This window comes from Leptosomus discolor, chromosome 7, assembly GCF_034619465.1.
Source record: "Leptosomus discolor isolate bLepDis1 chromosome 7, bLepDis1.hap2, whole genome shotgun sequence".
NCBI classification, from domain to species: domain Eukaryota; kingdom Metazoa; phylum Chordata; class Aves; order Leptosomiformes; family Leptosomidae; genus Leptosomus; species Leptosomus discolor.
This window is the reverse complement of record NC_141397.1, coordinates 39,911,168-39,924,854: the sequence shown is the minus strand read 5'-3', so window position 1 is coordinate 39,924,854 and position 13,687 is coordinate 39,911,168. Positions and strand designations below refer to the sequence as shown.

The window sequence follows — 13,687 nt, the reverse complement described above, 5'->3', positions numbered from 1 at the left end:
TCCATCCTTAGAGACACCTGACGCACCTTTACTTATTACTTACCTGTAAGTCATTACTGGAGCTGCTTCTTTAGGGTACACTGTCCATTTTTGTTGGAGATAACCATTACCTCATAATCCCCTTAATTGTCTCTGTAAGGTGAGGTTTTAAGTGATTGCAGTGGGGTGTTGACTGCTCTAGCTCCTCTTTCCTCAGTCCCTGCAGACTAACGGCAGGGTAGGTGGGAGGCAAAATCACTAGTTGTTTTAGTAATAACCTGTTTATAGTGAGAGCCAGTCTGAATTGAATAAGGACCCTGACAAGTTATTTGAAGAGTGTGTAATACATGAGCTTGGCTTACAAAGATGCCTTAATCAGCCACAAATTTGACACTACTACTTCTTTTAAACAAAACAGAGTGTTTCTCATTGCTGCAAGCTGGCAGACACCCTGTTCAGTTCAGTTAATTCAGCAAGGACATAGAAAGATTTTTAATTTTTTTTTTCTTCAGCAGTAGAAAAAATGTAACCAGGGGAGATGTTGCTTTGACAGATTGGGGTTATATGGTTGAAGCTGACCTATGCAGCATCCTTCCCCTTCCCCCTCCTGGCAGGCAGGGTGAAGCACGTATGATTGGAAGTGGCTATCCTTATTTTCATCTGATGGAAGACCACCACAGTAGTCAAGAAGGACTTGTTATAGATTTTGCTTTTCCTGTGAGGGACACTTCAAAGCTCAGTGATGAACCTGTATAAATAAAAAATAAGATATTTTGGCTGTGTGGGAGGGAAGCATTTAGTCACAGTGAAGAATAGGGGACTGTACAGTCAAATAAGCAGTTCTTGGCAGATTTTAGAGACCAGCAGTGGGAAGTAAGAAGGGTGTATTGAATAGAAGTGTAGGAAAGCATAAATGGAAATGAACTGAAGAGAGATAATAGCATCATATTTAGAATCTGTCACTTTATCAGAATTATGTTGACTGGTTATTAGCAAAAGAGAAGGAATTGGTTTTTAGAGGAAGAAGGGTTTAATTTCCCCTTCATTAGCTGAGGAACCTGCTGACAGGAATTAAGACAGAATATTACTAAATGGGGGCTTCAGCCACTCCCTCCTGTCTGCAAGAAAGGGTTATTTTTAACCCAGATCTGCTCAGTGACTGCATTTGCAACACGGCCCTGCAAAAAAAAAAAAAAAAAGAAAAGAAAAAACTCTGCTGGCAAATCTAGGGCTACTTTGTGTTCCTATGTGAGAACGGGAAGGAGAGGTCCAGGGTGGGAGTCCTGTAGGGCAACAGTGCCCCTGATGCCTGTGTCATGAAAATATGCCTCAAGTTAACTATTGTCCTCTGACCTCAATCCATGCTGAAACAGAGGCTTTGCGTAATCATTGAAGGAGATGGTTCCTGCTCCAAAAGATGTTAACGTTTTGCATTGCCAAAACAGACAAAGGAGACATTGTCAGCCCTTCACACATGGGAAACAGAGGCACAGAGACAGAGATTTGTCTGGGGCACACAGGCTAATTTTGACAGAAGGGTACTCACACTCAAGTTTCCTGAATTCATTTGTGTACTACAACCACAAGATTGCACTTCCTTTCTAATACTGGATTTTTTTCTCCCTGAAACTTCAGTTCTAATACAGGATTGTTTATCAAAAACATGATTTGATTTTGCTCTGTTTAATAAATAAGCTGGTGATTCTTTCCTCAGACAAAACTGTGCAGCTTGCATGCAGATCCGAGCATGCAATGCTGAAGTTACAAATGCCCCAGGGAGCTTCAGGTGGATTTTCACGTTGGCACTGCCAGAGACGGTAATGCAAGGAAAGGCAGAGGTGTGACTTTGGCTTCTGCTTTTCTTTGTCCTCCTGGGGATCACAAACCCATGGATATGTAGAAGGGGAGCCTGCAAGAGTAGTAATGCTGTTCTGCCCAGCTTCACATGGGAAGAAAAAGAAAAGAAATACCTTACTAACTAGAATGTCCATTTTTCTTGCTCAAGCTTGTTAACTCCAGGAAGGCCAGTGAGACTCGGCATTGCATTACCAAACTGGGGCTGTCTGGGTTTTTTATGAGGCAGTATTGAGTGGAACCATCTGGGCTCGGAGAAGACCACACTTCTGAAATGAGCTTTTAGGAATACTTAAGTTAAGTAGCTGTTTGGGGCACCACGCTGAAAGGAAGGGCACCCACAGCTGCATGTATTTTATGAGTTTATTTTAACTCTGATGACAAAAGAGAACTTACTGGTCATGTGGTTCCTCATAAATTTCAAGCCACTGCTGACAAGCGGCACTGACTGTGTTCTCAACCATGCTGGCGCAAAGTTCCCCTGGCTTTCTGGCTCACGATGTTACTAACGATGCTGCTAAAAGATGATGCTTTAGAGAGATATCTAACTTTTCTCTGAAATTAAAGGCAATCCCCAAGTTACAGTTTGAGGATGGAAACTTGAGTATCTTAAGCACCTTGGGTGAATACTTCCATGGTCATTTATCTAATACCTAAGTGGCTCATCTCTCTGGTTCCTGAGGCCGCAGTCCTCCTAAAGGTGTGCTGTTCACTTTCCCAAGAGCTGAAGGAATCTGCACCTCTGAAACTAACATCCTTCCAGAAAGCTCAATACAGGTTTGAGAGCATAACTTTCAGTGCGTCAGTGGTGCATCTCAACTTAAGGGTTTAAACTGTTGTTTTTCATTGCAGTCTCTGGTTTGGTTTGGGTTGGGTTTTTTATGCGCCATTGGAGCAGCTTCCTAAAGTACCTCCAGGGGCCTAGTTCCACTATTCCAGTTTCCAAAGATACATCTTATTTCTGTGTTAGGAGGCAAGCTCCCCTCCTTCAAGCACTTTATTGTGACAGACCTGGAAAGGGGCACATCAAATTCAGTATACTTTCAAAAAATGGAACCTATTTTCCTATGCTTTCTATTCACTGAGATGAATCTCAGAGAGGGATTGCTCATGGTAAAATACCAACCAGGGTACTGCCTCAGCTAAGGTAGTTGAGTTGCTCTTACAGTGCAGGTGTGAAGAAAAAAATACTTGTTCCTTAACCTTTTTTCAGTCCATGTCCTGTTCAAGCTGTCTGTTTCAATGGACCCTAGAAGCTTTGCATGATATTTATTAATCAGATTTACTTCTAAAGTTTGAACAGAGACAGAGAGAAAAAACCAAACGGGACTCAGGCTTACAGGTATCAAGATTCATGCCAGCTCTGCCACAGGCACCCATTTGAATTTATGTACATAATTTAATATTTGTGGTTTCCCTGTCTCTAAATGCAGATACTAATTCTTCTTTTTTTCCCTAACCATACTTGTATAGACTGCAGGTTTGGACAGGAATCAGATCCTCCATGTCTTTGGATACCTCACAAATGAGTCCCTGATCTTAGGTGAAATTTCTAGTTACTTCTGTAAGGCGCATAATAATAATTGGCTTCAACCTGCTTCAGGAAAAAATGCAACCTTTGGATTACATTGATGTAAATAAAAAGTCCACTGCAGTTCACAAGTCAAAAAATGCTGGTAGTGTTTAGCATCAGTGTCTACTGCTTGAACATCTGGCATTCATCATTGCTTTCCTTTTCTTTCCACTGTCATATTTTATCCCCATCTGTTAGAGGTTTCCTAGCAGTGTCTATATAAATCATAGCTGCATCTCAGTCTGGATAGTTGAAGCATTACAGGCTGCAATGTAAATGAAGGAAAAAGAGGTAAATTTAAGGGAAGTGTTTCTCTTAGGCACTCTGCTTCCCTTCTTTCTCCCCTCTCCCTGTACACAGATAGTACGAGACAGGATTAATTGACAGTGTGATACCCTTGCTATGGAGAGAGATGGAAGAGTTTCCAAAAATAGCAAATGTTTTTACCAGCCCTCGTTCTGAAGGCAGAAAGCAGGAGAGGAGTTGCAGCCACAGTGGACACCCATTGCCGTTGTTGGAAAGACCAAAATTTACTGCTTTGGAACAACCCTTCAGCAAGTTAGTAATAAATTGGGAAAGCTAGTAATAAATTGGGAAACCAAACATTCCTTAAAATCAGACTTCCCAGGCAATGTCTTTGATATATTTTCTTAAAATCAAATTACTCTTATTTCAGTAATTTAGGTTACTGCTAGGAAGAATAATATTGAACGTGCTAGGAAAATATGGATGTGTTAATATTAGACATTTTTTTTTCCCTCGAAAAACTGTGCAGTGCCCTCACAATGGCCATCACATTCAGCTCTCTCAAGTCATGCCAGCAGGGCAGCGAGCCATAGCAGCATTGCAGAGATGCATTTCTTATGGGGAAATGAATCCACCGCCACCCTTACATGAAGCATTTCCAGTAGTATGTGTGCATTACCCTGTCAAAACCAGGTGCTCTCATTTGTGCATAGTGTCACACAGCCCCATGCGCTGGCAGCACATGTGGATTTAATTCCCTGCCAGCTTTAGCAATTAGAGAAGGTATTTCATTGTTCTAGAAACACTTGAAGACACCATAGTCCCAAGCTACTGGAAGTCAGGGAAAAAAAGTCCCATTTCCCTCTGTCTGGAGAAGGCTGTTGCAGACTGCCATCATTATCAATCCCAGAACTTTATCCAGGCTCAACATGGGCTGAAGCTGGATGGTCTCTTTGTATAAGACAGCTGTCATGTTTTCAGTTCAAAGGACAGCTTGTATTGTTGGGGACTTCATTTTACTTAGAACAGCAAGAATGCCCCATGTCACTATGTGTGTTCCTCCTGATTGTCTTGCTTTTTCCTCCTTTTTAGTCTCACGTGTCAAAAGTGTGTCTTAAGTTTGTTTGAATTGATAGCAGATTAGCTGAAATGAGAATAAACTGTCGCTGCTATTGCTGGTTGGCAACTCATGCCTTCTCTTTCTACAAAGCATATTGCATTCCTGATTTCATGTTATTTTTCACTTACGTTCTTATGGTGTTACTCTGCTACTCACTGCAGACTCCCGATTTCAGCTCAGTGACCAGATCAGTCAAGCAGTAGATGTCCTGGTTAGCATCTGCATGAAGTGAAAATGATAGGCCCAGCTCATAAACAGACCAGTTGCTGAGCTGTCCTGCAGAGCAAATCCTGACTGATTCAGAAGGCACCTGGTCGTGTGAAAGGCCACGCAGTACCTGAAGTCACAGTTGCTCTCTGAAGTCAGTAGATTGGTTGAATCCTGATGATTTGTTCTGACATTGCAGTCTGTTGCTGGAAATGTATCACCTGGTGAAAGTGTTACTCCTTGGCAAGACTAAAATGGTGGGCAGTGAGAAAGAGAAACACGGGTCTGATGTTGCACAAACTACTTTACATGAGCTACTGCAAGAAGAAAATAATCCAAAAGTACAGTGGAATGGATGCTGTCATGTTGATTTACTCTTGTCTTTTTGGTATTTGCACTCTAGATCTCAGCTTCCCAACCATCTTTCTTGTTACTAGCAGAATATTTATTTTATTTTCTCTTCTTCTTGTAGAAAATTTTACTACATCACACTGCTGAGAGACCCCGTATCTCGTTACCTCAGCGAATGGCGTCATGTCCAACGAGGAGCTACCTGGAAGACCTCCCTGCACATGTGTGATGGCAGGACACCAACTCCTGAAGAGCTGCCGTCATGCTATGAAGGCACGGACTGGTCAGGCTGCACACTGCAGGAGTTCATGGATTGCCCGTATAATTTGGCCAACAACCGCCAAGTGAGGATGTTGGCTGACTTGAGCTTAGTGGGCTGCTACAACATGTCTTTCATCCCAGAGAACAAGCGAGCACAGATCCTGCTGGAGAGCGCAAAAAAGAACCTCAAAGACATGGCCTTCTTCGGCCTGACAGAGTTCCAGAGAAAGACTCAGTACCTGTTTGAGAGAACTTTTAATCTGAAATTCATCCGGCCCTTTATGCAGTACAACAGTACCAGGGCAGGAGGGGTGGAGGTGGATAATGACACCATCCGGAGGATTGAGGAGCTCAATGACTTGGACATGCAGCTCTATGACTATGCAAAGGACCTCTTCCAACAGCGCTACCAGTATAAACGGCAGCTAGAGAGGATGGAGCAGAGGATAAAGAATCGGGAAGAGAGGCTTCTTCACCGGTCCAATGAAGCGCTTCCCAAGGAAGAGACCGAAGAGCAAGGACGCTTGCCCACTGAGGACTACATGAGCCATATTATAGAGAAGTGGTAGCCTAGGCAGACTTTTATATTAATGATACTCTAGGGTTTCCATATAAAAGATCATGGAAGTAAAAGTACAAAAACAACAAAAAATATTTTATTTAAAAGCAAGTCTGTAAAACAGAAGATAGTTTGCTTCCTTAAGCATAGGGTCTTTTTACTGTTTCTTACAAGACCAATGAGATTCTTAAAAAAAAAATAAATAAATACATAAAAATAAAAAAGGGTCAACATTATAATGCAGAGGTAAAAAATGCACAAATGCATCTACCCACTCTTAAGGCCAAACACAAAAGAATGTTTCTTATCCTCCCAATTCAAATGGCAGAAGTAGGATTTTTTAAATCTGTTTATCCCCTCAGCATAACAATATAACGATATATCATTAAAAAACAAGAAAATGGAGGTTTTCTTTTGTGAGTGTTTTTGGAGGTGGGATGAAAATTGCATTGCTTGTAAGTAAATTATAATGATGACTAAGTTGAGGATCTGCTATCCTGTCAGGCTGTGATCTGAGCACAAGGGCGGTCACTTCGTTTCAGCTGGCAGCCACTGCCAGAAAGTGGAGTACCATAAAAATAAAGGAAGACAAAAAAAATCAGAGGATGAGAAACATTAAGGCAAATTGACTATGGCCTAGGATACATACACAGTGGTTTTGATACATTACATTGGTATCACATATACATATGCAACTTCATCACAAAAATAATAGGAAATTCATGCACAGAGCTCCCAGATTTGTTTCACAGGCAGATCCCAAAACAAGTTAAAAGCTGACCAAATTCCACATAGGCTGAAACATGCACTCACATGCCATCCTGTCACCCTACGCAAATGCCGCTCATGCTGTCATCAGTATTATATGTTAACAGCACATGAAAACCCTATCCTACATACTAAAAAAAGGAAGAAATTAAATAGCAATACTCCCTCATAACTCTGTATGACAAATTCTGGGAAGACCCTGCAAATCATTAGTCATTAATGGGAACATGATGAGGGGGTGATTTTGTTTTGTTTGTTGCTATGTGAAATGCTCAACTTGAACAAGCACACAGATGTACCCGTATCTGTATTTTTTCAGTTATTTTTACTTGCTTTTATCAAGAGATAATGGGCATCAGCCTGCTTCCAGTGAAGTCACTAGAATTGATTTAAGTGGGAACAGGATGGGTCTCTCTTCCAGAGCTGTGAAAATTTCTGACTATGGGTCTGAATTAATTATGAGACAGTGCACATTGTCTTTTGGCAGAGTGCCTGTTCTGCAGCTCTTACTTTAAATGAACAAGCTGTGTTCATAAAACTGGAAAGGGGAATCATGGATAATGTTTTTTTAGTCTCAGACCACTTTCAAAGCAGAACTCTTTCTCTTTCAATGCTGTTTTTTAGGGACTCATAAAAGTTTAATCCTCCAGTGTGGTGACAGTCTAACCAGGTTCTGCTTACTGACTTTTGAGTCATAGAACAACAATGACTTCTCTAATTCCTCTTCCCACTCACCAAATTAAAGTATGGCTTATTTTCTTGCTGTTGCAAGCATTTCTTTGTCTGGAGGCATGTAAATGAAGCAGTTTTTGCCTGTTTCATGCTTCACCCCATTATTACTCAGCCTGTAAGACCTGAACCAGCTATTGTTTGGGGTAAACTATGAACCAAATGGAATATGATTTGATTTTCAAATGCCATGTTAACTGCAGATCAAATATGACATTGAAATCATTGGAGGAGAGGCAGAGAGCCGAGGTATTTAACTTTAGCTGTCATTTTTACAGTGTCCCTTTCCCATCACACAAATACATTGAAGTGTATTTTAATTCTCTTTCTGACTCTGTACACTGTTTCCAACAGTTTCCAATTCAGACTGAGTTTTGCAAAGGAGGGGCTGCCTTAAGCAGAGGAGCTGCCTTGTTTCTTCTGTGTACACCCTGGGGGATACACCTTGGAGATGGTCTTCTCCAAAAGAGTAAAGATGACTAAAAACTTAAGAACAGAAAATATAAACAGCACTTCAGGCTCAAACAACCTTGTTACAGCCCTGATCCAAAGTCCACCAAAGTCAAAGGATGTCTTTCCTACTGATTTCAGATGGATTTTGATCAGGTCTGCATCCTGGTGCTGCAAAGTGCACAACCACACACTCATCCATCTACAAGCACAGTGGGACATTGTTACCCATGCATTCGGCTGGTACCAGTATTTGCTAGTGGAGTCACTGTCTTTAAGGTTCTGCCACAAAATGGCCTCTGTTCCCAGAGATGTGTAGCTTGGCCATAAGCATTTCCTCCTAGCTGAAAAGTGGGAAGCAAACCGAAGCAATTTTCAGTCGTTGGCTTGAGGGCAGAAGGTATTACAAATCCACTTGCTCATCTCTGAATTCCAAGACTGCGAGGAGCTATGTCTGCTAGTTCCCAGCGCTTTTATGTGTTGCTGTAACTAAAGAAAACATTTATATTTAAAAAATGCAATTTTACAGGCTGTTTACCCACAAAACCAATACACAAGATATAAAAAGCAACTGTTTTACATGCAGTTTCCAGCTTTCCCCAAAGGCTTTTCACTGTGCATCCTGTGTTATGGATCCATAATGCACAAATGGTTACTGCAGCTTATCCATATTTGAGGTGCCTGCGGGCGCAGCTCTGGCAAGGCCCTGCGGTGAATGCCCAGGCAGGTCTGCATATGCCAGCACTGACTTCTGAGACTGATTCTGTACCAAATGCCAAATTCTGCTCTTGTCTACCAAAGGGTAACAGTACATAGGACTGTGTATGATTACGACTGGCATAATTTGGCCTGGTTTGCCTGAGTTGTTTCTGTGTTACAGGCTCTGAGTAACCAGCTGGATTTTAATGGATCTGTCTGCAGTGTTCTGTAAATCAGAGGCAGCCTCTGACCCTAGAAGGATGTCAGTAAAAGACCTTGTTCCAGCATTGTCTTTGTAATATATTACAGTAACAAGCAAAAGAAATTAAACTACCTTGAAAACTTTCTTGTTAACAGTTTCACTTCAACCCACAAAAGGAGGGCTGACCTCAGCTTAGCACTGAGGCAGAAATTTCTAGATTCAAATCTGCACCCAGCAAATGCCTCAGTTTCTCCACCTGTACATTGGGAATAACAAATTTACACACTCTAAAGAGGTACTCCAAGGTATGAAAAGTATAGACCACTTTCAAACAGATTCTAAGTATCAGAAATTAAGAGAATGACCCAAAAGCCATCCCTCACCCTGGCTGCTGTGCTGGTCTGTTTACAGCTGTAGGCCATGCGTTAATTTATTGTAAGTGCTGTGTGCCAGAGCATGGGTTGCAGGATGTACCTGGCACTATCTTCTTCCTTTAGTGAGTTGAAGGGAACTTTTTTAACCTAATGTGAATGTAGTTTTTTGTGATTTATATGTACTACAATTTGAAGTGGTACAATTTCTTTTATTTTTAGGACTGATTATTTGATGCTACAATGACATGAAAAATGTGTGTATAGTTTTAAAATGAATGGAGAACAACAGCTTTAAGGCACTCCAGCAGAAGTAGTGGCCAGATAGTACATTCTTGTTCAATATCTGCCCCTTTCTTCCAAAATGTTTTTCCTGTGACTTCCAGATGCACTGAGACCTTCTTCACTATATGAAGTGTTTCTTCAGGGGGCCTGTCAATGCGTCATGATCCAGGTCAGGATGGGTGAGTGCTGGGTACAGGGAGGGCAGGTGCAAGATTATGACCTGTCTCTTACTGGAGTTGGTGAGGCAGTTCCCCTTGAATTCTGATTCTGCCTAGTCAGATGCTTGTCCATCCCACGGTGTTTCTGCCATGGTTCCAGGGACACCCCATGAAAAGCCGTTACAAAAGCTGGGGCTGCGTAAGGTATTTCTAAGGGTTTATACAGTCAGCAGTATTAGCCCGAGTGAGCATTTTGGACAGGCAGTTATCTGGACAGGCTGGAGGATGGCTCTTAGCCCCTGCCATCTTACACTGTGCTGACCCTTGCACATCTGCAAATGAGGATGATGCTCTGAGTGGAGATTTCCCAGCAGATTCCATTCCTGCTTTGGGAGGGTGGAAAGGCCAAGAAACACTGCAGCGCTAGGAAGATCTTTTTTGCTTTTAGTCACCTAAACAGTGTTAACTTCACTGCTTGGTTGGTGTTGTTGCTGAAGAAAACTTTTTGTTGCTCATTTGTGTCATCCCAGCTATCTCTGTTGAAGGAATTTGCCACCCCCAAAGTTTTCCAGTCAGTCAGATGCCGCCTTGTACCCTACCCAGGTCACAAAATGCAGGATTGACTGTTAAGGTTGCAGGCCCAGGCTGTCATGGGGTTCAAAGTCACCAACAAAAAAACCTCTCAACAAAGGATCAGCGTCAATTTCTGTCTTACCTGAATTTCTCCTTTCATGCCCAACATTTTGGAATAAATGGGGAACAGTTCAGGTTGATGCTTTTGCACCCCATAGATCCTTACTTGCTTACAAAACTGGGATGGCAATGGAAGCAGCTTAAGGAAGAGCCCAACAAGCTTTTGAATCCTCTCTCCCAGGGCTGTCCTGTAGGAGCAGAAACAGCAATGCAGTTGCCTGAGAGTACGAGTGAGACAGAAAGACCACAACAGTGGCAGTATGGACACACGTCAATTAGGAAGTTTTCACTCTGAGCCCATCAGATCATTTCACAGAGACCACTGAACAGCTACAGAAGGTAATGGCTAACATTACAGAGCAAGGGCCTGACCAAGATTTATATCCTGGGGTTAAAAGCATCTTTAGCTTTTTACTGGTGTTTAGAGTTACTCAAACCCCCTCCTGTAGAATTTTCCAAATGTCACAAAGCGGGTAGCACTACAGGAAGTCGTAACACAGGCTATGCTAAACGTTGTATTTCCAGGGCTATAGCTTGGAATGCAACTCGCACTATGCTGGATTCAAATCACAGGGCTGCCTGCATTATCTTTTTGTTCTTGTTTTCACTAATATTAGCAGATCACATTCCAGTGGCAGAAGTGAATGCAGGATTCACTGCCTGATCAGCAGTACAGCCAAGCCTTTAAAGCACAGGTCAGTTAGCAGCAGTTCAGGTAAACCAGCGAGCAGCAGAGCTCTTGTCTGTGCACACAATACGAGCTATCTGTGTCTGATTTGCCACATCTACAGGAGTTCTGCCGAGGTGAATGCAGTCCTGGGTATTAAAGCCTGTATTGTCCCAGCTGCAGCAGTTTTCTCTGTAATTTTTAGCCATGCAAGCTGAAAAACCCAAGATTTCCAAATTACTGTCTCATCCCTCAAAGCCCCAAAATTCCCCCTCCCTGTTTTCCCCCACGTGTCAGTTCTGCAGACTGGATTGAGAGAGTTGTACTATAATGAATAATTTTATATTCAAATAGTTTATGAGCATGATTTGTTTTGTACATATTGGAATATGATTTAACTTATTTTTATTGCCCCTTTTCATCTTTTTTTCATGAGGAGAAGACAAAAATCCCCACCCTCTCTCAATGTGAAGTTCCTCTGTGTTTGTGTGTAGTCTGCCAGGCAAACATGCAACAGCCACGGGATTTCTCACTATCCCTACTGGTGTCTGATTTTATTTTTCGTTGTCATTTGTTTTTGTCTGAGGCTTTGCTTATATTGTCTCTTCTTTCCTCTCCACTGCGCAATCTGCACAGGGAAGGCAAAGGGCAATGCAGGCAGGACTTTCTTTTTCTTCCTTTCTCCTTTCTTGTGTGCTTTACCTACCAAGGAACTGAGTTCTTATCTTCTAGGAGTTGTGTGACTGAGGGTAAAAAAAATACAACTGTCTCCCCACCCGCCTTCCATCCTCCATTTTGTAGATCAAACAGATTCAGCTTCTCTGAAATTAATTGTGGCTGGAATCATTCCATTGGGCTGAATGTGTACGGTTTGCACTTTTTTTTCCACTTCAGGAACTTAAAAACAACAACAAAAAAAGACAACTGTTTAACTTGAGCCAAGTAACGCTTAAAGCTTTATATATTTATTTACAGCATCTTACAAAAAGTGTTGAAAAGGTTTTTTTTTCTTCCACAAGAAAAATTTGATTTTAAAAAATCATCTAATTGTTTTTGTCTAGATCAAGAATGAATGTTAGCAGATGAAATAAACCCTTAAACTGAGCATCTGTCGTGTGTGTTGTCCTTGTATTGGCCTTTGGATGCTGTTTCAGTGTAATATGTCTTTCCTTCCTATATTACAGAGATAAAGCTGCCAGTGGAGTTGATGGAGAGTATTTGTTTTCTGCTAAAAAAAACAGACTCCTAATACAGAATATTCAAGCAGAAACTGCAGTCTGTTTATTCCTATTGTTACATTTGAGCCAACATTACAAAAAGCCCTTAAACCTCCTAAAACTTATCATCTTTTAAAAATTAAATACCTTTAATACTGTACGGTTCTCTTAGTTTTCTTTTTCACAGTCACTGCAATGAACAGGTTTGCTGGCAAATGGTGGTTGTAATACCAAAAATTACAGCATAATTAACTTTTTTTGTTTTGTTTCATGTTCAGAAGTACTTTCACCAAATGTGACCTGAGAAAATGTTCTCCAGTTACAGAGCTGAAGTAAGCTGTGTACCTGGTTTTGAAACTGTGGAAGTTAGTAAGTTAGGGGGTAAGAAAACAATGATACAAGCGCCTTACAGTATCATAACAGAGAATAGCCAGATGTTTACGCATGCATAGCGAATAATACCACTGTTACTGTTACTTTATCCAAGCATCGTTACACTTCGCACTTTCCACCATACATGCTGGAGGAGCTGGGGGCCGTGTATGAATCTTCCCACAGGCTGTGAGGGTAATCCCACTCAAGTTACTGGAGGCTCAGACAAGTGAAATGTATAAAATAGCAGCAACACAACGCTGCATCAGTTCATACTGCTGAAGCGTTCTTCATTTTACTTGCTGGGTGGTGCAGGTGCTGCTGGAAGCTCCAGGTAAGCATTGGTGTGAGGGTAACATTACTGATCTCAAAGGGAAATGAAGGCACAAAGACTTTGCAGTCATCTGCTCCAGGCTATGCCATGAGCCTGTTGCAGAAGGTGCCCTCCCTGCTCCTCTGGCTGGCAGCGCTTTGCCCTCACCACGGGGCAATGGTTCCTCCACCGAGTTGTCAGATTTAACCTCCCGTTGATGCCTCCTCCTAACCATTACTGCAGAAGCTACGCTCTAAAGCCACCGGGCTTTTATTAATCTCCCGGGTTTATCTACTTTAGAATAACCCGAACGTTCCCAGTTCGACGCCGGCGGCGGGAGGGGGCGGCGCCGCCGCCCGCTCTCACCGGCAGCAATTTTCCTAAGTCCCCCTCAGCCCTAAGATGGCGGCGGCGCCCGCACGAGGGCGCGGCCGTTTCTGCCCCGCCAGTAAGCATGGCTCCGGCCCGCCCCGTCTCTCTGGCGGTGGCCGCGGAGTACCGGCTCCCGTTGCTCCCCCTCGGAGTGGGACCGGCGGAGGGCCCCGCGTCCCCGCGGGGGTTGCGGTGCGGGGCCGCCGGTGCCCAGGGCGGGCATGGCAGAAGCTGGGGCAGG

General features: G+C 42.6%; 1 protein-coding gene across 1 annotated transcript in view; it reads left to right on the top strand.

Annotated features, from left to right (window-relative positions):
- HS6ST1 (heparan sulfate 6-O-sulfotransferase 1) overlaps window positions 1–6,160 on the top strand; it is a 194,649-nt gene extending 188,489 nt beyond the window's left edge. The window contains exon 2 of the mRNA XM_086468211.1: window positions 5,452–6,160. Coding sequence (XP_086324337.1) covers window positions 5,452–6,160 — 709 coding nt within the window. The remainder of the gene's footprint in view (window positions 1–5,451) is intronic.
- The last annotated feature ends 7,527 nt before the right edge of the window (window positions 6,161–13,687 follow it).